Source organism: Balaenoptera borealis (genome assembly GCF_965194805.1).
Source record: "Balaenoptera borealis genome assembly, chromosome: 3".
Classification (NCBI taxonomy): Eukaryota; Metazoa; Chordata; class Mammalia; order Artiodactyla; family Balaenopteridae; genus Balaenoptera; species Balaenoptera borealis.
Window position 1 is genome coordinate 178,606,536 of NC_138866.1, and position 26,976 is coordinate 178,633,511.

At 36.8% G+C, this 26,976-nt stretch overlaps 1 protein-coding gene and 1 long non-coding RNA gene across 9 annotated transcripts in view; one reads left to right on the forward strand and one right to left on the reverse strand.

The window, feature by feature from the left end:
* Positions 1–288: 288 nt before the first annotated feature.
* Positions 289–26,976, reverse strand: part of MINDY3 (MINDY lysine 48 deubiquitinase 3) — a 93,139-nt gene continuing 66,451 nt past the window's right edge. For 7 of the 8 annotated variants that reach the window (XM_082385471.1, XM_082385472.1, XM_082385470.1 and 4 more), the window contains 5 exons: positions 24,855–24,927; positions 10,143–10,215; positions 7,435–7,522; positions 4,770–4,841; positions 289–1,226 (listed from right to left, as the gene is read on the reverse strand). In XM_082385471.1, coding sequence (XP_082241597.1) covers positions 1,077–1,226; positions 4,770–4,841; positions 7,435–7,522; positions 10,143–10,215; positions 24,855–24,927 — 456 coding nt within the window. In that variant the 3' untranslated portion in view covers positions 289–1,076. Of the gene's footprint in view, positions 1,227–2,790; positions 2,927–4,769; positions 4,842–7,434; positions 7,523–10,142; positions 10,216–24,854; positions 24,928–26,976 lie in introns of all 8 variants that reach the window. The other variant, XR_014242624.1, reaches the window with a different exon arrangement.
* Positions 10,222–23,153, forward strand: LOC309625760. Its single transcript, XR_014242742.1, has 2 exons — positions 10,222–15,469; positions 18,214–23,153. It is a non-coding gene; the product is annotated as an uncharacterized lncRNA (long non-coding RNA).

Genomic DNA, 26,976 nt, shown 5'->3' on the forward strand with positions numbered 1-26,976 from the left:
ACAAACCTATCAATCAATCAACATATAGTAAATCTCTCTCAGCAATGAACAGGATGGGGCTTCTGCAACTTTGTCCGCTGATGCAGACAGCTGCCCGTCAGGTTCTGGTGCTCCTGGCTGTCTGAGTTACAGAGGTCCTAGGTAAGCATAAGGTTTGGTCTCCCTTTTGAGGGGTCGTGTGCGTCCAGTAGGCGTCTGTTCTATGCTGTGCTCTCAGGGTTACTGGGCAGAATCATTTAAAAGTATTTGTTTATTTTGAGCCATGAATGTGAAAAATCAAGGATATGGTTGAAGGAAAAAAAGTGTTTATTTAGACCATCCACTAGGATCATAATAAATAATGCAATATACTAATGTAATAACAGATGTTCTCATGCATTTATCACATTTAAAATATACAAGAAAGCTGGCTTACAGGGCTGTTGGGACAAATTTGGAAAAGTGTATTTGGCAATACAGTGAAAGCTGACAGTCTTAAGACTATATCAGATTCTCTTTCCTCTATATGTCTGTGAATAAATGGTAATGTTCCCTTATAGCTTCTACTTTTTATAAACATGCCAGAGCTAAGCCAATTGTCAAAGATCCAGGTTGACAATTTGTTATTTATCAATGTTTCTAATGGAAACCAGATTTTAGAAAATAACAAAGATAAACTCTTTTGCATTTCAGTGTGGAGGCTGATATATTGCATGCCAGAATCATTTAAATAAACTGTGCCTGAATGAAATAAAACCCCAAAGTAGTTTATAAATAGTAACTTTGATACTCAATATTAAAATGTTATAATATGATGTTTGATAAATGACCAAATTATCTGACTGCAACAGTGATAAACTTTGATTACAGCTTAGTTTTGCTAGTAAATTTCACAAAGAGTTTAAATAGGGTAACCTTTAACTTAAAGCTTTAAAACAAATAATTTAAACATATCTTAAACACTGAAAATGTGTTTTCAATTGTTATTTACAGTCAATCAATGATACCAGTGTATAGCTTAATTGAGCCAATTGCCAGTCTTTCATCCCTCTTTCAACATCTGCTATTACAATCTTCCTTATAAATACTTCGGCAAATCAGTTGAGTGAAGGAGACCGATCTGTGGTCCAGAGTAATTCAATGTATGGCCATTTGGTTTGGAGACAGCGTTTAATAGGAGTGTCATCTGTCTGTAGCATGGGATCTTCAAAACCCATAACAACTGCAGTTCCTTCCACATACATTACCTGTTGAACAAAATAAAGCCACCAAGGTCAATCAATCAATATTCTTAGCAAAGTCTTGTGAGGGATACAGAACTTTTCATAGGCTAGCAAACAGGGCACTGTGTACTGTTTCATATGGAACTTTATATCTAATTTTATTTTGATAGAAATTATAAGCTAGAATATCTGCTTCCTGATTAATGTGAAAATAAATCTGGAAACGAGATGGTGAAACAATTTTAACTACTAGCTGAATTTAGACTGTAAGAAAGATCATGATTTATAAGAAGTGTATGCAAATCCCAAGAACATACTATTTCTGATAAAAGAAAAATCATTCTTCCAATAATATATACCCCTTGAATAAATTTACAATTTTCTTTTCCTATTGCTTTAATATGGAGGCACTCAGCTATATATTCTGAGAAGGACTTTATTTTCTACTTTCAATTTAAATGTTGAATTTCCAGAGCTGCAAGCAAACTGGATGTTTGTCAATGAAATTTTCTATTACTGTATTAAATACTTCTGAAATGCTGTTCATGAATGTACTTTGTTCTGCATGAAATATCATGGAGGAAAAAAAATTAAAGGACATCAGGTCAGAAACAAAAATCTCTATATGTAATGGCAATGACTATTAAAAAGATACACTGGCAGGTGGATATCAGAAAAGTTTTACTGATTTCTTTAAACAACTTTTAGAAGTCATCTGTGAAATAACATACTAACTAAAGCCCTAACTCATTATAAGCGCCCACTGTATACATTAAAGCATTCAGTCATGAATTTTGCTTTGTACCAAGAGAAATTCTAACTAACTGCGTAATTTAAAAGGAACAGATACAGATGACTGCCCTCTTCCAAAGTATGTGTAATGATTTTTACACTCAGTGGCTGATACACATGATTGTAATTACATTCTTCCAAGATAAAAGCTATGAACTATTTGACCAAGGAGCCAAGAGAAACAACTTGATTAGCCTTAAGCTGGAGTCTCCTTAAATAACATTAAATATGGGAATATTTTCTATTACTAGGCCAGATAATTTGGTTTCATAAATCTCCTTTTTTAGGAGGCTCTAAAGACATACTTTAATGTGAAACGAATACTTTTACTTTTTTGCATCTTTACTTTGGTTGCTGTATTACTTTCTAGTTTTGATGGAATAAATTTACTATTAAAACTGTAAGTCATGCTTTTCAGCTCTCCAGAGCAAAACTTTTTTCTGAAAAATTGTCCACGAAGAACACCCCTTGCTCATGGTGTTAGAGCAGACCTGCTTGGGTGGAGTACCCCGACCTGCCTGTGTGGCCGCCCTGGCCTGTGCCCCCTGGTGGATCACATTCCCCTCCGCTTGGCCAGCCTTCTCCTGTTGTCTGTTTTTTAATAGTACCTTACTCTGTGGTCTACCAGATTTCTAGCTCCTGAGTAACTTTATGTTATACCTCTGCAACTTAACGGCATACATGCTTCGTGTTAAGAGTGCTCACGTACTACTGTCATGTTAATAGTTCATCTTTGATTTCTGACCTCTTTGTTAGTATGTCAGACGCTTGTCATGAGCACGACTTGAAAACTTACTATATACAGGTAGCGTGGTCAAGCAGACCAAGGACACGATTGGGAATCAGGAACTCAGTTCCAATCCCTGCTCTGCCAATGACTTGCTGTGTGACCCTGGGTGAGTCACTTAATCTCCCTGTCTCAGAGGCCTCATCTGTAAAATACGGATAATATTTGACTGACCTACCTTGCAGGGATTGTGTAGGCAAGTAACTAAGTAGTGACTATAAAGTACCTTCTATTACAAGGCTACATAAAACTTCAAAATCTAGAGGAAGCACTCATTTACACATATTAGAACAGAGCATACAAGTTTGCTTATTGACAATTTATATCTTGCTATAGATATCAGTAAATCATTTTACTATGAAAAAAAAGATCTTCAAACCTAATGTAATAAAAGTTCTAATATATATTATGAAAATAAAAGTAAATTTTAGTCACAGGTTTAGATTTGCTCTAACTAAAATTATGCATCTAATATACATCATGATCTATTTTCTCTAGCCATCCTCGATTTAGATACATATGAAACCAGCATGGGTATTTCAAATTAAAAAGGCACGTTAGCCACCAAATGTAAAATAGCTAGTGGGAAGCAGCCACATAGCACAGGGAGATCAGCTCTGTGCTTTGTGACCACCTAGAGGGGTGGGATAGGGAGGGAGACGCAAGAGGGAGGGGATATGGGGATAATATGTATACGTATAGCTGATTCACTTTGTTATACAGCAGCAACTAACACAACACTGTAAAGCAATTATACTCTAATAAAGACGTTAATCGTTTAAGGTATTAAAAACGGAACCACTTGCTTCAGGTCAATGGGGCCGGTTGCTGGCACTGGAAGAAGACACCCCTACCACAGTATTTCAAGAGACTGGAGGCCATTCATGAGGGAAGTAAAATAGGGGTTCAGCACCAACGGTCTCTATGGTACCTTCCAACTCAAAAGCCAGTGGGCGCTCCCCACTGTGAGGAGTGAGTCTGTAGAGGCTACCGGGGGCGGCCCCGCTCTCTGGAACACAGCACACTCAATTACCACTTTCTCTCATCATTTGTTCAAGTCTTCCTTTACTCCCCTAGTACAGTTTTATAGTTTATTTTTTATTTGTATAAATACTTGGTTTTTTTGTTTGGTTTCTGCTTTCTGAGATTTAAAAGTTATAGTAAAATAAAGGAATAACTTAAACTTTTGTATTCCCACAAAAAAAAAAGGCATGTTAGGCTTTAGCTATATCTACTGTGACTGTTACTGGCATAAATGCAAACATAGGAGCTATATCTTAGGTGTAGACAAGGCTCATTAATCAAAGAGGGTGAATTGGCGAGACCAAAGTTTTGATTTAAAGCGGGTGAGTATATCTGGACGTGAAGCACTGATGTGCCTTTGTCTGTGGAGCAAAGCATAGAGGGTGAGCTGCGGGCTCTGAGGGGGAGCCCTCGGCTCCCGTCCCAGCTCCACCGTTTCCCGGCTGCCTGACCGCGGCAAGCTGCTTACCTCTCCCATGCGTCAGTTTCCTCCACTTTGTAAAAGGGGGATATACAGGCAATACTTACTTCATGGGATGGTGTTCAACTTCAGATAAAACAAAGTGCTTAAGACAATTCCAGGTAAATGCTCAATAAATGCTAGGTGTTATGGATATTAATTTAAATCCTTTAAAATATTTTTCTAAATCTCACTCTTACCCCTTCTCTCTCCATTTAAATGGATCAGTAACTTTCAGCACACTAAACTTGATTTAGTGATATCTACAACACCCAAGGGTAACAACATGTATGTAGATGGAGTTATCCTGTCCCAGTGAAAGTACTGCCCCAAAATTCCAATGAAGATCTCACTGAGTCCAGGTCTAAAATATGCTCTGATAGTAAAGAGACGCCTAGAATAATCTCCTTCCTTAGGTAGCAAGTTTATGGGAATCAAACATTGTCATATACTCCTATATTTTATCAAGCCAGGTGAAGACAAATTACAACGTGTGTTATCATACCTTTTCATTGTAATTTGATTGCTTCAGTCCATTGTAGTGGTAGACAGTAAAAGACTCTGGACCACTGGAACCCTGTTATAAACAAAGAACAATTAAAACTTTAAATCTTTATATCAGGCAATTTCTAATTAGCAACTGAAAGTAAAATGGAAGTTTCTTAATTCCACATCCTTTGATTACGGAATCATCTGACAAAGCAAGATACTTAGACTTATGCAGTTAACTACCATAAAACCTAAAAGCTGAAATTTGCTTCTGGGGAAGAGACTGGAAATTGGGGGAGTGCTGATTTTTATTATAAGCTCTTCTACAGTTTATATTTTTAAATACGTGCATGTATTACTGTAATTTTTTAAAAAAAGACACGGTTCTAAAATGCAAAAACATTTCCTAAAATGTATCTCTGCTTTTTTTCTGCTTATAAATAATTTGTTCCTCTCAATACAGAAAAGCAGTGATACCACTTTCACTCAGATTACAAACATATGCACCAATACTTCCAATTTGGTCCATAGTATCAAATTGGGTGTTTCCATCCCCACAAATATCTTCTGAATATTGTAAACTTTAACTGTGAAAAGGAAACATAGTGCTTAGAGACTTAAACAACATTCAACAGAGAAAGGAAACTGAATAAATCATTATACTAACTTCCAGAGAAAGTGATCATGTCATTCCCACTGTTCTAACTTTGGTTCTCAGTTCGCTAAAGCTCACGTTCACCTCTCTGAACATAGCCTTGAAGGCCGTTAACGGTCGGGCCCCTGCAGGTGCCCGACTCCCAGTGATCGATTCCCTTTAGTGCCTACGGCTGAGTCTCCCCGTGCCCATCCCCCTTAAGGATCTTCCTGGTCATATCTGATTGTGACAAAAGTTGGGCCAGTGTCCCTCCTTGGAATTTTTTCCAGTTGGAACCAAGAGAAGAAGCTCCTTTCCAACGAGCAGGGAGGAGACTCCCTCCAGCCCCAGAGGCTCCCGGCACCACCTTCCAGGCGCTGCTTCCTCTGTCCTTCCGTTGCTCTGAGCTACTCCTCCCAATTCCTATCTTTCCGGCCCACGTCAGGCAGTTAAGGCTGGGATTTGCAACCAAGAGTCCTAAACTACAGGACCTAACCTACCCTTCCAGTCTTATCTCCAACCTCTCACCTTCCCGAATTCTGCTTGAGACAAGCATATTTCTCATCTTCCCATGAAGAGACCTTTGGTTGTTGGCTCTTTGCACATTTGTGATTTTTTTAAACTCTTTTCTCATTTTTCAAGATCTGCGGTAAATCTTACTTTGTAAAGTTTGCCTTAAATACACTATTTGGGTTCCTTATTACTCTGGGATCTTTCTAACTATTGTCTCAATTAACTTGTGAATCATATACTACTTTGCATTATCTCTTCAGTTGTTATTTTGAAAGACTGTTTACATTTTTAACTGTTTTCAACTTTTCATGTCTAAAATCTAAGCTCATAATTTTTTGTATCCCCTTCAAATGCTTTACAAAACAGAAAAATCTAGAATTTATTCAATCATCTTAATTGTACACGAGTCAGTGCAATTAGTCACTTAGATAATTTGGCTGTTGATTTTCAGAGTTAGTTAATATACTTTAACTTACAAAATAAATATTTTACTATAACTGAATACAATTTACATCTCCAGTTCTAGTAACTAACAACTGATATAAAATAAATAGCAACAAAAGGTAGTGTAAAACGGTGGTTAAAGTACTTTGTCTCTTTGCTTAGATACCCTACACTGGATCCTGAACTGGCCTCATGCTAGCAGTATGATGTTAAGCCATTTTCTTAAGTTCTCTAATCCTCCGTTTCCTCACTGACAAAATGGGGGGAAAATAACACCTAATGTATAAGGCGCACGGTGCCCGGGTGCAGAGAACATGCTTAATAAGCGGTAGCTGCTCCTGCGAGCCTTCCCATAAACCATGCTGGTATCTGATGAAATGATCACAGTACACCTGGCTAAATCATTTGGGTGAGTGGTAAAACCCTGCACTCAGATAGGAAGACAAGCCAGGTGCAGGCTGTAGAATTAGCCAATGGCACAGACATAACTTGAGCATACTGGGACGAGTATAGATCCTTTTAAGTCAGCTCCCGTCACAGCCAGTGGAAGGCACGTCCTATAGCATGAAGCGGCACAGCTCCACTCCAGTAAAAGGCTTTCCTTTTACTCAACTAAAATCCTCCTCAAACTTAGGGGCACTGGTAGCAGTTCGCACTACATACAGGCTCCTTTACCTTCTTTGCTAGTGTTTAGAAAGTTCTAAAAAGATACATACCAATCTATTAACAGCAGTTACCCGAGAGAAGGAAAATAGGGGTGGGAGTGGTTTAAGAGAATCCTTCTCTTTTTACTCCACAAACTTCTGAATTTGAATCTTCCTTTAGAAAAATAATATCAATGTGTCTATATTGGTGTATATACTCTCTTCCACCACCCCTCTTCCCCAATCAAAGTTTTGCGTTGCTATATTGGAACACACAACTCTTCTATCCTCTCTGTTGGGAAAGTATTTGCATGATAATAGTGCTTTATTAGTCTAATATCTGCATGTTAGAACATTTTTAACTAGTAGGAAAAAATGCTGAAACAATCATAATATGATCCTCCCAACAGAACAAAACAATAAATATATTTCTTCAGCTATGTTACCTGATCAGGAAAAAATTCTTGAAGAAATGGACCCAATAATATGATTCCTAATCCTTCTGGATCTAATTTATTCTTCATGAGATTTATACTATGGGGAGAGAAAAAAGAAAAACAGTGGATACCAATGGGAAAAAAAGCTTATTTTTCTCCTTTCATGATTAAATTACTAGTACTGTAACACATTTGACTGCCAAAAATCCTGACAGCTGTTCTTTTTAGACCCTTAATGACAAATACACAGGATGACATCTAATTTGCCAAAACTTGGTTATTTTTAAACCAGAGTAATCTGTTACTATTTAGAATTTAAATTATGATGATGACTTTGGAATATTGTTCCTTATTAGGTAAAGTAACTTAAAAACCCAGGCTTGTAAAAACAGGCTTATAACCTCCCAAAGGCACATTCTCTTTGCTTCATAGCTATGCCTGAATTTAACTATCAAAAGAGCCATTTAACTTAAAATAAACTTTTTTTTTTTTTTAAGCCCAAAGAGGAAAGGAAACAGCATCAAAAGCAGTGGTACATCAGATAATCAAAAACATCTAAAAAGCTTACTATCAAGAACCAAATGAGGCGGAGGCATAAAATTCTTAGACAGTGTAAACTGAAGGTTAAAAAAGGTAAGATATCTTAATTCTCAAAGAGCTGAAGTATAGGTGTAGCCAAGGTTGCTGAAAGGTATTATGTGTGACTAGAAAGAAGGTGGAGAAAAGTGGACTGCAGTTTGAAGAGAGTTTTAAAAATGAAAATGGTCTTTTCAGAAAATTTTCATTCTCCATGTTATCTTTCAAACTATAAATGTCAGGTTAAATACAACTTACTGAGCCTTGAATAACATGGGTTTGAACTGCACAGGTCCACGTATACATGGATTTTTTTTTCAATAAATACATACATGTACCATAAATAAAATCTCTTCCTTATGATTTTCCTAATAACATTTTCTTTTCTTTAGCTTACTTTAAGAATACAGTAATAGAATATATATAACATACCAAATATATGTTATAGACTGTTTATGCTACTGGTAAGGTTTCCAGTCAACAGTAGGCTATTAGTAGTTGAGTTTTGGGGAAGTCAGAAGTTACACACGGTTCTTCACCTGCCGGGGGTCAGTGCCCCTAACCCCTGTGTTGTTCAAGGGTCAACTGTGCAACATGCAAAGGATATGACACTTTAATGGGTCTGAGTAATGCCAGGAGGTTATGACATGCAACAGAGGAAGGCAAGGTCATATTATATTTAATATAATTTATTAATCCTTGATAAGGCCCTGTTAGTTTATGGGCCATCACATATTATAAATGTGACTAGACCAAAGGACCGAATAAATAACTCAGTGCAATCTTTCAGCTACTTCTAGAAAAACAATTTGACTCTACTGTGCTAACTTTAAAATTCAGGGTATGTTATGTATTCTGATGAAACAAGGAAAATTAAGTAGATGACATATAGGCATCTACGTGAGAATCTGAAACAAAAAACCAACTTTGCCTTTTTCCTCCTTCCCATCTTAAGAATTGTTAGTAACCAAAATGACCTCAGTTCAATTCCCTTTTGCATATTAGAGCAATGTAAACAAGGTCTCCACTTGGTAATCAGTTGAGAAGAAATATGGTAGTTACTATTATACCATTTATTGGACTAGTTCAACTGTCTCTGAATTTCTCCTCTTTAAGTTGGAATCAACAATTATGTCTACTAAGTAAGGGTAACATCACAGTGCTAGGTACTGACATTGAGACATACTAATTCAGATGTGATTAGTTTGCAAATGTTTATATGTATTTCTTACTTTCGAAGAAAACACACCCTAACTATTTATTTAAAAACAGAACAGGATCAAGTTCTAAAAACTGTGTACCAATATGTTTTATGCTGCTTTTGCTGAATCCTTTCCTTAAATGTTTGTAAGCTAAAGTTTGTTCATTGTCAGATACATTTTCAGAAGGGGGAAATAACAAAACAAACAACAACTGTGCAGAAAAAGGAAAAGTTAGTGTAGATCAAACGTGATTTTTAAATCACCTATATTTGATCAATCTATTATATATTTGATTACCATATTTGATTAAAAGATCTATCCACTTAACCAGAGAGATATTTTCCCATGGATAATAAAGATCCCAAATTTATGCAAGAAGTTATAGATGTAATAATGTACATTAACGAAGACAACGACTGATATTAATGTTAGGCAATACTGAAAATTATATTCTGTAACATACTGGGGCCACTTACAAAGGTTTCAGATCATTTAGAACGTTCAGGGTCTTTAAGACTGAATGTCAGAGGCCTGCTGGTTATTTAAGCAGGATGACTAGCGATATAGACATTCTACATAACTGTCACTACTTTAGCTGAAGGTACTAAAGACATGCACAAAATTTCAAAATATGGGAAAAGTTTCAGTGAGAAAAAACATATTTAATATGGAGAAAGGCATTTATATTTTTAGGACCCTTTTTTTAAAAACTAGACCATAAGTGCAGAGTGGGAAAGGAAGCTCATTTTAGGTAAGTCAAGTCTCTGCTATAATACTGATTGGTCTGACTGCTTCCTAAATCGTTGCTTAATATAAAGTGCTATGCTTCATATATACATAAACGCTTAGATTTTTAAAAAAAGAGGCAACAATGTGTGTATAATGTTTTACACTTAACAGAATCAGAGTTGGTTAAATAATACTTTGTATGTAGCTTACTATTCAGGATCTGAAACAAGGTCCAATGCTTTCATCACATCTTCTAGAAGTGAATCAGGTATGAATCCATTATCTGGAAAAGAATTACAGAAACAATTTGGATTAAGTTTACTTCAAGAAATGCTATTATTGCTGCTCAGACAGACTCCAGCGAAGAATCACATAAGAGGGATACAAAGAATTAAGAAACAGCATATTAAGTTTATTTTGGGCACAATATTGTTATTAGGTACTCTCTTAGTTTTCTTGGGCACATAGGCAAAGATTTATTTTCAAGGTTAGTTTTCTAATACAAAAATGAACCACATGACTTCTCCCTGAGAACTCCAAGGAAACCTGAAAGCCAAATTACTTCTTAAACAGGCTTACAAATTTAAATGATACAAGTTTTTTTCTACTTAAGTTTCTAACAGTTATCCAATTAAAATAAACCTTTACCAGTAAATTCTTTTTGTCGCAATGTTATTTTAGCTTCTTGCAAGAATGTTCATGATCCATTGTTATTTAGATCTCTGACAATATACGATCAAGAAAAGATATCTCTTGACTTAAATCAACAGACCTGATTTAAATAAAAGCCATAGATTTAATAGGGAAAAAAATTCAAAGTTGGAATGCAGAGTAGAATCAAATGTTGATGCAGAGTAGTTTATGGAAAATATTCCTTTTCTTGGGCTCCATGAGGAAATAGCATTGGTAAATGGCCCAAACTCAGATGATGCAATAGAACGTGACACACACAAAAAGCTTGTAGGGCAGTTTGAAATCACAGTACTTATAAACAAGCGACTTGTTGATTCCCTTAAATGTACAATGCCTGACTTCCTCTACCCATTTATTCTTTCCTGAAGACTGTCTCAGCTTTAAATCAACTTCCAACACAATAACCTTTTCAGGGATTAGGATAATTAAAGAAAAAAGAAAAAAAATCTTGTCCTGGAGGAGAAGATGTCCAAAAGCCCTGCTTCTATAATCAAACTATAAAGTGTAGTTGCTCTTCCTGCACATAGTGTGTCCTCTACCAGCAAGGAAATAAAGAAGTTATGATTTTTTTAAAAGTCTTTTCTTAAACCTCATAAGCACATGCTTACCCATGTGAAGACAGATTGGCCTTGACTAAAAGGCTAAGAATCATTTAGGATAATTAAAAATTATCCTAAATATAATTTTAGAAAGTGAACATTTAGAATAATTCCAGTTTGTCAAGTTACCAATAATTGAAGGTATAGAGAATAAAAAAACTTGTTTGAAGGCACCTGTGAAAAATATTCAAGCTTTGTAAGCCTAAGTTTGATAAGTTTGAAAGGTAGAAAATTACTCATTTTGCTTAGTTAGGTCACAGCTAAAAGCTTAGCATTTCCAAATGTAAAACAGGCTTTATCTGGCTACTGGTAGCCAGGAACAGTTATCTGGATAGGTTTCTATGTTTATGGGCTATCACGTGTATCCACTTGACAGAAGCAGTGTGTATTACAATATTCTTCTGAAGCACTGAATGGCAGGCAGCCTTATCTCTTCTTACTGTAACCCGAGACGCAGCTCCCATCCCCAGAAAGGGCTAATGGGCTGTATACAGACACAAACAACAACTAGGAAAACAACACAATGACCTCCTTAACTCAAACGTGATTAACCTCAAGCTTAAACATTCCAACACATTTTTAAGGGGTCTAAGAGATTTACAACTTGTAAACATGGACATTCTGGAGTACAGCAATGACTACACCAAGCCAGTGACTCTAGTTTTTGTACATACAGTATTTTATACCTGGAGACTGCAGAATCATTTTTTTCAATACCTCAAAGACTTTTAATACACCCAAGATTAGAAGAGGAGATTTGGAATTACTTACCTTTTTAAAACACTGATTTTGAAATTACGTTATTCTTTAATAATCATACCTGTCAAGACAAATTCTTTAGAAAAAGCAGCCTTAAGTCTAAGCAGATCGAAACTCAACGCCATCTAGTATTTAGTCAGCTGGTTCCTCAGAGAATATGGAAACAGAGACACAATGATAAGAAGACCTCAATACCAAGAGCAGAGGAAATCTGAGCGTACAATTTGTTGATTGCTCAAGCCGACCTAAGAAGCACCACAGGAAAAAGTAGAACTTGAATGCATCGGTAATTTAACCACATGAATATAAAATGGACTTGTACAGGCTTTCAAGCTCAGAAGAATGGGGAGGATGGGCGGGGAGGACAAGGGGGCATTGCCCGCGGCTGTGACGGAACGCAGCTACGGTGTCAATATTCACATACAGTTAAATTGTGTTTAAGACGTTTGAAAAGGAGGACAAAAGCTGTTCGTTTATAAATTTAAAAAAGAGGGGTTTTTTTGTTTCTTTAAAACCCAGTAAACAGATGGCAAGAAGCGCCCAGCTCCTAGAGCTCGGGAAGAGGAACTCTGTGCAGAGCAGCGCTGGGTAGGGGCGCAACGGTGAAGTGAGTTAGCAGTTTGCTGGGTAGGGGGACCAGTTCAGAATGGTGGAGAAGTCGAGCTGGCCTCGAAGGAGAAGGAAGGCCCCATCATGATTCCCGTTTGGAAAGACGGGGGGGGGGGGGGGGGGGGGGGGAAGACAGGCAGGCCTCCTAGCAGAGGCGCCAGCTGAAGGGAGAGCTGCAGGAGAGAGCAGGTGTCAGGAGGCCACAGCGGGACAAGAAACAGCGTGAGAGGAGATGGGGACCCAGCACTGGGGACCGTAACGGTTTCAAACCCCTGCAGGTGAGAAAGAGTACAGTTCCTTAGGAACAGAGGAGACAATCAAGATCAAGTTGAGGAGAATTTAAATGCTGTTGGTTTTAGTAAAAAATTAACAAATTATTTTATTTTTACTCAATGTTGTATCATACTTTACCTAGCTATTATTATTGACGCTGATAATAACATATCCCTACAATTTAATAGAACTCTTAGTGAAAAAAAGTATGTGGCTTTTGCCCGGAGGCAAGGTTAGGACATTTTCGTAGTTGCGCTCGCCCCGGTGTCGCCTCTGGCCCCGTGAACGGAGGCCACGGGCAGCAGGAATGCCATGACCCGGGGGCCGAGCGCGGTGCTTGACACAAGTAGCTGCTCAATAACATTTGTTACAATTATTCAAGCTAATCCTAACTTCAGATTTAAACAAACTGCTCTGTTCAGGCGCCATGGTTCAACCAAAAACAGCTTTGTGAATTGTACCTATGAAGTTTACAAAGAAATGAGTAGCTGCTTTATGGCCTGTCCTACAGAACCACTTCAATTATGTGATGGGAAAGTTGCAAAACAAACCAAACATGGTGCACAGGATACAAAAAAACTATGGCTGGGGCAGCAGGAAACAGTGAAGAGAATGGTACAGCAAGGTGAATGGCAGTGACGGAAGGGACGCAAAGGTAGAGAGAAGACGACGTGATTTAAAAGGAAGAGAAAAGACAGAATTAAACAAAAGGCAACTTCTAGATAATGTCTAAGGATGGGTGTATACTAAACTATCTACAACAAGTAAAATTAGTCTTAAAGATTAAAAAAATGTACCACACTGAAATCATTCAGACAAAAGATGCTGTCAATATATTTTAGCAACCTAAAAAGAATACAAGGGCTCTTTAAAATCAAAATATATATTCCTTGTCCAAACAGGGTTGATGAAGTCTACAACGGGGCAGAGTGAAGAAAGAGAATAAGAGGGAGAGAGAGAGAAGAAAACAAAACAAACCTCATTACGGGTGATGCTAAAAATTTCAAATACCATCTGTGTAGAATTCAGTTCTTTGGAGATTACTGAATAAGCTCTATGCTACACAGTTTTGGATTTTTTTCTTTTTTAAACAACAGTATGGTCAACTTATTGAGTACCTGAATAATGATGTAAAGTAGATACAAAGGCCATCTTACAGCTGAGGAAACTGAAGTTAAGGAACTTGCCCAACATCACACAGCTGAGTTTACAGAGGTGGGATTTAAATCCAGGTTGTCTGATACCCACTGGAATGCTTTTAGCATTTTAGAAAGCCATTTTCTGATACCTGGAGGCACTCCAAAGTTCCTCTCTTGTCCACCAGTATCTTTGATCACATTGATCAATTTACCTCTGTCCCTACTCTTTCATTATTTTAAAAAATTACTATAAAAATGTATCTGAATACAAACCAAATATCCAAACTTTCCCCCACAAAAGAGATGTAAAAAACAAAATGAAACAAAACAAAACATAAAAACAACGCCACCCCCCAACCCAAATCCCCAGGAGACAAAACTATGGACTTTCTCTCAAGCCCATGCGTAACACTTATAGAGGACCAGTACTTGATTCTCTTTAGGATCTGAGCACACACACTAGTGTTCATTTCCATTCCTGAATTTGGGAGTCTTCATTAAAGGGACCACGTAATTAGAGATGGTATGTCAAGGTCCTGCTTGAAATTAAAACTCTGCAGGTATTACAAAGGAGAAACTAACAGCTAAGAATATGTTTTTGAACTTATTTTATATGTATGCTTGGCATCAAAACAATTATTGAGCTCCTTAGATCCTAAAGACTCTGACGTAGAGACTAGCTGCTCAGTGGGAACGACAGTCAATATCATACCCGTATTCCAATAAATTAAAAATAGTTAAAAGTAGACAAAGAGGTTAAAACACAGCTCTTTATGACCTCAGCCTTTTAAAAAGGTACTGGTAGTGGAGAGAGGGGAAAGACTGCTTGACGTTCTGGAAGAACACCCCAAACCGGGTCTCAGTTCTCATAACTAGGCGCGCAGCTCTGAAGAAGTGACCTAAACCCTCACGAGGTCGGTGTTTCTTAAGAACAAAACGGTGCTGGTCATCCCTGCTTATCTCCTAGGTTTATGCTAAGGTTTTAATGAGACCATGCAGGTAAACTGCTTTATAAACTGTGATGTTTCATGCAAAGGCCAGCCATCATGATTATTACTATTTTTAGACAGGTCGTCAGTTACTAATGGTCTTTTGAAACATAAACCTGATTTGTAAGTCACCTGTTTAGAACACTGAAAATACAGTCTCACGGAGGCAATGCTATAAATGGTGATTAGCCTGCAAGTGCATTTAATTCATAATACGCCTACAGCAGGTGCTAACACTGCCGATTACAGGTCTACCTACCTGATAGGCACATGCAGACACCAGGAGTGGGAGTGAGGGTGAGGTGGGGAGAGTGAGACAGATACAAAAGTACTCCACGGGTACCAGAACTTGAATTCTCTTTTCTTTAGCTTCCCTCTAGGTCAGTTTTTCTACAAATATTCTAAAGAGGGTGACAAAGGGCAACTGTCACCACACCAGCCTCTGCTAAACGGAAACCGGAACTACCGAGAAACTTGTAAGTACTGTTAATATAGTAAGTGTTCTGAGAAAGCCAGATCTGTTCAGATCTTGAAATAAAAGTGTGCTATGTTGGGGGAAGGGGGGATCAAATCAGTAAATTAGCTGATTAGTTTGTGACTAAAAATGAAGAATTTTCTATTTTTAATCTTTCAGCTTCCTAGAGTGGACTGTCTATAGCTAAACCATAAACAGTGATATTCAAATGAGAAAGCGGAGTTTATTTTCTCCGTAAGTCATAGACAGAAAGAGATAGCTTTTCTAAGATGACCGAACAAGTTTTGTTTGCTTCTTAACAATTCAGATTATAGTCCTGCTAAGTTGTCACACATAAAACTATACAGATGAAAACTAATTTATTTAATCAATAATTTTCTCTCTCTAGTAAAAACACAGCAAATTCATTTTCATATGTATTTCTCAGGACTCAATTCTGAAAAATTGCCACTGATCATAAATTATGTTTTAATATTGCCAATAAGATATTCTAATTTTCCTTGTAATTTAGTAGACAAAATGGAGCCTGCTACCTCATCAATGATTTAAAAAAATTGAAATTGCAAAAAGCAAACAAATCTACTACTTGTGACTATAAGATACTAAAGCTTAGTTTTAGTATCTTTGTATTCCTGACGGAGTTGTTTCAAACTGGCCTTCTAGATAACATCGGGCTCTTCAAGTCCACGTCTCCTATGGCTGTGAACACTCCTTCTTGCTCTGAAGGTGTTTCTCTATGCTGCCTTTGTTCCTTCACAGTTATTATCTCCTAAGATATTCTGATACCCTCCTTGTACATTTCCTTTCTCAAGAAACTCATTCGCATCCAATTTCAATTTCAGTTCTAAAATTCTCACTAAAGAAACGAATGCAGAGGGATCCAAAAAGGCAGATTACAGAAAAGCCGTACGTTTGGTTTGAGAATGGTCTGTAGTGGTTACGCTGGGGTAAGAGTACGCTTGATATCTTGGACAATCATTTCAAATCAAAATTAAGCAGCACTATAAAGACCTGACTGGAAACTCTGGAAAGATACCCAGTTTATCCATGTCATCTTACATACTTCATCCTATAATGTATTTCACTCTAGAAGGAATCCTCCTCTCATACAGTAACTATTATCAATATGGGTAGAAACATGTCACCTAATATATCTTGAACCAGAGCAGACATTTACATGTGTATGTGTATACCACTTCACGACCACTCTCCACTGGGATATGAGGTATAGAAAAGGCAAACATCTAGAAGCGGGGTGAGAGATGGCAGGGGAAAAAAACCAAATACTTTAACCTTAAGAGGCGGGTATGGCACAGGAAATCGCCTGACTCATTTTCTGAAATATATTTCTTTAAAATATAAATCCAAGCCTTGACCGTTAATTTCCTTGATTATTCCAATAACCACTTGCCTCTAAGCATCACTTCTCTTTAGTAAACGCTACGTAATTATTTTTCTTGTGTCCTGTCTTTCCATTCAAGTCAAACACTTTGCTGGCTATTCCTTGTATGTAAATTTCTATCTCCTACCTCGTGTTCATGGGTATCACTTTCTCTTCTTTGTGCTTCCATTTGCCAACGTGATCGTACCTCCTCAGGTCTTCACGATAGCTCTCTAGCTAACCTCAGTTCATGTTGATCACATTTCTTTTAATCTTATATTATTTATATCAATCTTATTTTCATTTTAACTTGCTACAGTTTCCAAAAACTGTACTTGATTAAGTTTGATCCTAACTCAAAATATATTAAAAGCATTTAGGAATAGAAATGATTTATTTCCTATCTTTTCCATCAGAGGATTCATATTGGTAAGAGAATGACTGTATTTGTCACCCTCCATGACATAGTTCAATGTGCTACATATCCCAATGATTCCAGCTGAAGTTGTTAACTTACTATAAGACGAATTTCGTTCAGTGGTGGGAAAATATAAAGAAGTAAATTACTTTTACTTCTAAAGACTTAGAATGAAATGTTATTGGAAGTTTAAAAGATTATTAATTCCAAGAAGAAAGCAACATTTATTTTTCTTAAGGTAGGGAAAAGGCACAGTGGTAGAAGCTAACTGAAGGTTAACTCACCAATACCAGCACCAATTAACTTGAGGTGTAGAGAGAGAGGAACTCACATTTATAAAGTACCTACTATATGTTAAGGACTGGGCAGGTGCTTTCTACAATGCTATTCATTTAATCTTCATAAGGACTCTCAAGAAACAGGTGGTTATTATCATCTGATATATAAGAAAACAGATTTATAGACTGAAAAGTAACTAAAGTTATATGGTTACTAAGATTCCGAGAATTTGTATGACTGAAATTTTCAGAGATGGAAAGAGTAGATCTCCAAGAGTTAAAAATTTCAAGACAGAAGAAAGTGTATTTATAAAGATAACTGAGTCCATTCAGGAGTTGATAAGGATTAACCCAACAACGTAGGTTCCTTCATGGTAATTTACAGTGGAACGTAAGGCATGGCTCAGTTTTAAAGTTATACTGGAAAAGTCAGTGAGCTAGCTATCATAGTTTAGTCATAACCATTATCGAAGTACATAAATGCAAAGACGATTAAAATAACCTAGCTAACAATGACAGAGTTGACATTACAGTGACATATATGTGAACTTTTAAGACAACCTTTGTTAGTGTGGTAGAGAAGCTAAGCTCAGGCTCAAAAGAGAATCCTAAAGATGATTTTTCTTATCCTCCTTCTGTATTTTCTTCTGGCACAATCAATTATACAGAAATATTCTGGGGAGTGACATCAGCAAGATGGAGGGCTAGGAGACCCCAGCTCATGTCTCCCACACAAGAAACCAACAAAAACAATAAACAAACAGCACAAACTGAAGAAAACAGCCCAGGGAAAGTACTGGGCTAGAAAGAAGCAGCAAAAAACCCTGTGGAGCTCCAAAATAAATCAAGGATAACTGCACAGGACAGTACAGAAGTGTACTACCTGAGTCAAGCCATTACCCAGTCAAGAGCAGCCTGGCACCAGGAGGGATGGCCTCAGCGGAAGTTCACCACACGGGGAAAAGGAGAACCCCTGTAGGCCTCTCCACTGGGGACATGTGCAGCCTTTGCTGCAGTGGTCTCCTACCAACATCGCTCCCAGCTGACGGAGCTGCCCACGGTGCTCCCCAGCCCCTGCACCTACTCGCAGAGGCTAGAGCTGTCGCTGCAGGAGACCTGCCCTCAGGGACCCCAGTCTCTGCTGCACCCTGCTCTCTGGAATGAGGTGCGCCTCAGCACCTCACCATATACAGGACTGGAGCTCTGGGCCTCATCCATGGTTTCAGGGTAGTGGTTTTGTCCCACCATTCCCAGCACAGTGTCTGCTGCCCTGGGCCCCGCCTACTGGATACCAGGTTACAGCTCTGACCCATCATCCTCAAGGATGCTCCATCACGGAGCCCTGCCCACCCCCCACCCCAGGTTGAGGCTCTGACACGTCACTGCTAAGACCAGGCTGCAATGCCCTGAGCCCTGCTCCTGATGCTCGGCTTTAACACATCAGCATTGCAGCTGTGCTGCTGCTACTGCCTTGTGACTGCCTCAGGGGGCCAAAAGTGAGACTCTGACCCACCATGCCCAGTCTATGCTGCTACTGCAGCCTGGGCCCAAGCCACCACCACAGCTTGTCATCCCAGGGCCTGTGCCGCTGTCGCACACCCCCACACCAGCGAGCCACTATGGGGAGCCCCTGAAACTCAGGTCCCAGGTCCACGGAAGAGCTGTACGTATGTATACCGCAGACATCAGTGCCACATCTGCAGCAAGTGCACCTGTACCTCAGGACTACTGTGGTAGCTCTGTATGCACCAGATCCTAGGACCCTGGCTCTGATACTATACTGCTCCACAAAGGACCCCGAATGAATAGCCAAAATGATCTTGAGAAAAAAAGAACAAAGCTGGAGGTAGCACACCTCCTGATTTCAAACTATATTACCAAACTATAGTAATCAAAACAGTATGGTATTGACCTAAGAACAGTCACACAGATCAAAGGAACAGAACAGAGAGCCCAGAGATAAACGTACACTTAAATGGTCAATTAATTTACAACACAGGAGCCATGATATACAATGGAGAAAGGTCAGTCTCTTCAATAAGTGGTACTGGGCAAACTGGACCACTATCTTACACCACACACAAAATTTGATCTATTTTGAGTTAAGACTTGAATGTAAGACCAGAAACATTAAAATTCTTAATATGTAGCAAACATAGGTGGTAAGCTCCATGACATCACTCTTGGCAATGATTTTTTGGATTTAACACCAAAAGTGGGGGAGTAGGTGAAATGAGTGAAAGGTGTCAGAGGTACAAGCTTTCAGTTATAAAATAAGTGAGTCATGGGGATGTAAGGTACAGCATGGTGACTATAGTTAATAATACTCTATTGCTTATTTGAAAGTCTCTAAGAGAACAAATCTTAAAAGTTCTCATCACACACAAAAAATTTGTAATTAGGTATGGTGATCAATGTTAATAGGCCTATTGAGGTGATCATTTTGCAATACATAAAAATATCAAATCATTATGTTGTGCACATGAAAGTAATATAATATTAAACATCACTTACACCTTAAAAAAATAAAAATCCTGTAGTGGTGGTGTGTAAATCACTTTGAACTCTACCATACAGGCTAAGAGACAAGGGTTAAAAATAACTATATCTACAATATTATGTTAATGGATACACAATATAAAGAGATGTATACTGGGACATCAAAATAAATTATGGAGGTCACATAAATGCATTGAACTTTCTTATGTAATTGAAGTTAAGTTGTTGTTAGCTTAAAATAGTTATAAGACTAAGATGTGTTACAAAAGCCTCATGATAACCAAAGAGCAAAAACCTATAACAGACAGACAAACCATAAAGAGAAGAAAATCAAAGCATACTACTATAAAAAAAATCAAGTCACAAAGAAACCAAAAGAAGAAGAAACTACAGAACCACAAAACAATTAATTAATTAACAAAGTGGCAATAGTAAGTCCTTACCTATCAACATTTACTCTAAATGTAAATGGTTTTATTTCTCCAGTCAAAAGACACAGAGTGGCTGAATGGATAAAAGAACAAAACCCAACTATATGTGAGTCTATAAAGACTCACTTAAGCTTAAAGGACATGGACAGGCTGAAAGTGATGAGACGAAAAAGATATTGCATACAAATGGAAAACAAAAGAGAACTGGGGTAGCAATCCTTAATGTCAGACAAAATATCTTCTAATCAAAAACTGTAACAAGAGACAAAGAAGGTCATTATGTAATGATAAAGGGATGAATATATCAGGAGGATATAACAACTATAAACATATATGCACCATATATTGTAGCTCCTAAATGTATTAAATGATTATTAACAAATCTGAAGGGAGAACAGAGAGCAATGAAATAAAGTAGGGGACTTCAATACCCCACTTTCAACAACAGTTTGATCATGCAGACAGAAAATCAGTAAGGAAATAATGGATGTGAATTACACTTTAGACTGCATGCACCTAACAGACATATACAGAACACTCCATATACCAGCAGCAGAATATGCATTTCTTCTCAAGTGTACATAAAAGATTCTCCAGGATAGATCACATGATAAGGCATAAAACATGTCTTAGCAAATTTAAAAGGACTGAAATCACACCAAGTATTTTTTCCTACCACAATGACAGGAAACGAGAAATAAACAACAGGAAGAAAATGCAATATATGCAGATTAAACAACATGCTCCTGAACAACCAATGGGTCAAAGAAGAAATCAAAAGGGAAATCAAGAAATATCTTGAAACAAATGAAAATGGAAGTACAATGTATCAAAACCTAGGGATGCTGCAAAAGCAGTTTTAAGAAGTTTATACTGATAAATGCCTACATTAAGAAACAAAAAAGACCTCAAATAAACAACCTCACGTTACACCTTAAGGAACTAAAAAAAGAAAAATTACAACAGAGATATATGAAACAGAAAACAGAAATATAGAAAAAAGCAATAAAACAGCTGATTTTGACAAGATAAACAAAACAGAGAGAACTAAAGAGGAGACATTATAACTGTTACCACAGAAACACAAAGAGTCAGAAGAGACTGCTATGAACAATAACACACCAACAAATTGGACAACTGAGAAGAAACTGATTAATTTCTAGAAACATAAAACCTACTAAAACTGATTCAAGAGGACAAAGAAAATCTTAATAGAGCAGTAACAAAAAAGGAGACTGACAGTGTAATCCAAAACCTTCCAACAAAGAAAAGTCCAGGAACAGATGGTTTCACTGGTGAATCTACGAAACAACTAAAGAGGAATTAATGCCAATCCTTCTAAAAATCATCCAAAAAATTAAAGATGAGGGGATATGTCCAAATTCACTTTGAGACCAGCATTACTCTGATACCAAAGCCAAATATGGACACTACAAGAAAAGAAAACTGCAGATCATAATCCCTGATGAATACAGATACAAAATATTAGCAAACTGAATTCAACAGCAGATTAAAAGGACCATACACTATGAGCAAGTGGGATTTATTCCAGGGATGCAAGGATGGTTCAACATATGCAAATCAACAGATCTGATATACCACATTTATAAAAGAAAAAAATTGTATGATCATGTCAATATGCAGAAAAGACAGGGAACAGACAGGATTGCCCACTTTTGCCATTTCTATTCAGCATATTATTGGAAGTCCTAGCCATAGCAATTCGGCACAAAAAAGAAATAAAAGGCATTCATATTGGAAAGGTAAAAGTAAAATGATCTCTGTTTGTGGATAACTTGGTCTTATATATAAACCCTAAAGACTCCACTAAAAGCCTGTTAGAAAAAATGATTTCAGTAAATTTGGAGGATACAAAATCAACATATTGTTATCAGTTGCATTTCTATACACCAACAAGAACTATCTGAAGTGAAATTAAAAAAGCAATTGCATTTACAATAGCATCAAAAACAATGAAACGCTCAGGCACACGTTTAACCAAAGAGGTATAAGACACTGAAAACTGTAAGACACCGATGAAAGAGATTGAAGAAAACACAAATAAATGGAAGGATACACTGTGCTCATGGATTATATCAAGAATTAATAGTGTTAAAATGTCCATACTACCCCAAGTGATCTACACAGTCAATGCAATCCTTACCAATATTCCAATGACATTTTTCACAGAAATAGAAAAAACTATTCTAAACTTTATTTGGAACTGCAAAAGATACTGCACCACCAAAGCCATCTTGAGAAAGACGAACAAAGCCAGAGGCATCATGTTGCCTGATTTCAAGCTATATTGCAAAGCTCTAACAATCAAAAGAATATGCTACTGGCATAAAAACAAGCACATAGCCCAGTGTAACAGAATAGTAAGCCCTGACATAAATTCATGAATATATGGTCAGCTAATTTTTGATCAGAGTGCCACGAACATACAATTGGGAAAGGATAGTCTCTTCAATAAATGGAGTTGGGAAAAATGGATATCCACATGCAAAAGAATGAAACTGGACCCCTATCTTACAGTATTCACAAAAAACAATTTGAAATGGATCAAAGACTTAAATGTAAGACTTGAAACTGTAAAGCTACTAAAAGAAAATGTAGGGACAAAGGTCCTTGCCATTGGTCTTGGCAGTGATTTCTTGGATAAGACAGCAAAAGAACAGGCAGCAAAACTAAAATAAACAAGTGGGACTGCATTAAACTAAAGAGCTTCTGCACAGCAAAGGAAATAATAAAATTGAAAAAGCAACCTATAGAGTGGAAGAAAATATTTGCAAGCCATATATTTGATAAAAGGTTAATACACAAAATATATAAAGCAAAATATATAAAGACCTCAAGAGCAAAAACACAAATAATTCAATTAAAAAGTTAGCAAAGGACCTGAATAGACATTTTTCTAAAGAAGACATACAAATGGCCAATAGGTATATGAAAAAATGTTCAATATCACAAATCATCAGGAAAATGCAAATCAAAATCACAATGAGGTATCACCTCACACCTGTTAGGAAGACCTTTATCAAAAAGACAAGAGACTGGACTTCCCTGGTGGTCCAGTGGTTAGGACTACACGCTCCCAATGCCGGGGGCACGGGTTTGATCCCCGGTCAGGGAAGATCCCACATGCCACACGGCATGGCCAAAAAAAAAAAAAAAAAAAAAAAAAAAAGACCAGATTAAATGTTGGTGAGTTTGTGGAGAAAGGGGAAACCTTATGCACTGTTGGTGAAAATATAAAACGGTATCTCTATTAAAGAAAACAGTACAGAGATTCTTCAAACAATTAAAAACAGAACTACCATATGATTCAGCAATTCCACTCCTGGGTATATATCTGAAGGTAGTGAAATCAGTAGATCAAAGAGATATCTGCACAACCACAATCACTGCAATATTATTCACAACAGCCAAGCTATGGAAACAGCCTAAGTGTTTGTCAATGGATAAAGATTACAGTGTGTATGCTGGTGTACACACACAATGGGATATTATTTAGCCATGACAAAGAGGGAAATCCTACCTTTTGTGACAACATGGATAAACCTTGAGGACATTATGCTAAGTGAAGTAAATCAGACATAGAAAGACAAATACTGTATGATATCACTTATATGTGGAATCTAGAAAAGCTGAATTTGTAAAAACAGAGTAGAGTGGTGGTTACCAGGGGCTTGAGGTAGGTTAATTGGGGAGATGTTGTTTAAAGGTAGAAACTTGCAACTAGTAGATAAATAAGTTCTGGAGAACTAATGAACAGCAATGGTGATTATAGTCAACAATACTGTATTATAAACTTCAAAATTGTTAACAGACCAGATCTTAACTGTTTTCACCACAAAAAAGAAGTAATTATGTGATGTGATAGAGGTGTTATACCTAATGCTAAAATAGTAGTCATTTTGCAATATATAAATATATCAAAGCAACATGTTGTGTACCTTAAACTTACAGAATATGTCAATTATATCTCAATTATTAAAAAAAGAAATATTCTGAAACATTCATTTGAATAAATAAATAAAACATGACTTAAGCTCTTTGAAAAGTTATTCAAGAGGTGGTATTTTTCCCTGTTTAACACCATCAGAGGTCAAGATTCAAGTAATCATAACTTTAGTACAACAAGAAACACAAAACCCTTATACCATGTGAGAATATGATGATCACTGAATTTTCCTATTTTTTTTGTTTCCCATTTTCACCATTTCCTATTTAAAATTTTCAAGAAATGCAAGCTACATTTCTTTCAATAATCCCATAACTCTTTAAAAATAAAACTCAGGAAAGTATCAATATATTTCAAACATATGAAGATATAAAACACAGAGTCAATGTTAATAAAAAATAAAATCTTTTACCTTCTGGATCGTAAGTTTGAAAAACTCTTCTGGCTTGTTCTGAAGGAGCCTCAGGGGCAACTAAAGCCATATCCTGAAAACATAAAAAAGCATGCTATCAACGAGCTACAATATCATGGCATTGAAAATAATGACTGATAGTTTTGCTTTATATTACTGTCCAAGTAAAAAATCTAACTGGAAGCATACTCTAGTTTTCAAATATTTAAAAGTTAAATCCAGAGATATGACAGCAAACAATTAACATAGGAATGCACTTGAAATTTACTACTTTAGGAAGTATGTTACATCAATAGCTAGGCACAGATCAATAATCAAGTTCTGCATGTTCAGAATTTTAACTTTTATTAAAGGAAATATCCAAAAGGCGGATTTCTTTTTCCCATAAAAGTAACTCTCTATCATGACTAGTTTCTTTACAAAGTAAGCAATATTACAATTTACCAAAAATAAGCACAAAATTCACTGTTATCTTGGACTCTTCACAAACCTTTACTCTACATATATTAACTATTATGAAACTCTACACTTGACTGACATGAAACTAGAATCTAGGTTCTAACTGTTTTCCTCTATTCATAAATCTGGTCCAAGCATCTGCCTGTAATTGTGTTCATTCAGACACACCTCATCAGAGAACAAGTTTCCAAGCATCCCTTTTTACCATCTTGAATCCTTTTTAAGAAGTGGGTATAAAGGGAACGTATCTCAACATGATAAAAGCTATTTATGACAAATCCACAGCCAACATAATAATGGTGAAAAGCTGAAAGCCTTCCCGCATATAAATTAATGAACTCAGAACACTCCCTCAACACCATACACAAAAATAAACTCAAAATGGCTTAAAGACTTTAATATAAGACATGACACTATAAAACTCCTAGAAGAGAACATAGGCAAAACATTCTGACATAAACCATAGCAATGTTTTCTTAGGTCAGTCTCCCAAGGCAATAGAAATAAAAGCAAAAATAAACAAATGGGACCTAATCAAACTTAGAAGCTTTTGCACAGCAAAGGAAACCATAAAGAAAACAAAAAGACAACCTACAGAATGGGAAAAAATATTTGCAAATGATGCAACTGACAAGGGCTCAATTTCCAAAATATACAAACAGCTCATACAACTCAGTAACAAAAAAACAAACCACCCACTCAAAAAATGGGCAGAAGACCTAAATAGACATTTCTCCAAAGAAGACATACAGATGGCCAACAGGCACATGGAAACCTGCTCATGGCTAATTATCAGAGAAATGGATTCAGAACTACAATGAGGTACCACCTTACACTAGTCAGAATGGCCACATCATTAAAAACTCTACAAATAATAAATGCTGGAGAGGGTGTGGAGAAAAGGGAACCCTCCTGCACTGTTGGTGGGAGTGTAGGTGCAGCCACTATGGAGAACAGTGTGGAGGTTCCTTAAAAAACTAAAAATAGGACTACCATATGATCCAGCAATCCCACTCCTGGGCATGGATCTGGGGAAACCCATGGTTTGAAAGGATACATGCACCCCAATGTTCATAGCAGCACTGTTTACAATAGCCAAGACATGGAAGAAACCTAAATGCCCATTCACAGATGAATGGATATATATATATATATACACACATACACATATACACACAATGGAATACTAATTAGCCATAAAAAAAGAATGAAATAATGCCATTCGTAGTAACCTGGATGCACCTAGAGATTATCATACTACATTAAGCCAGAAAGAGAAAGTCAAATACTGTATGCTATCACTTACATGTGCAATCTAAAATATGATACAAATGAACTTATTTCAAAACAGAAACAGACTCACAGACACAGAAAACAAACTTATGGTTACCAAAGGGGAAAGGGGGTGTGGGAGGGATAAATTCGGAGTTTCGGATTAGCTGATACAAACAACTATATATAAAATAGATAAACAACATGGTCTTCTGTATAGCATGGAGAACTATATTCAATATCCTGTAATAAACCATAATGGAAAAGAATATGAAAAAGAGTATATATATTTGTATAACTGAATCACTTTACTATACACCAGAAAGTAACTCAACCTTGTAAATCAACTATACTTCAATAAAAAATAAAAAAGAAGTTGTGGGGTATAAAA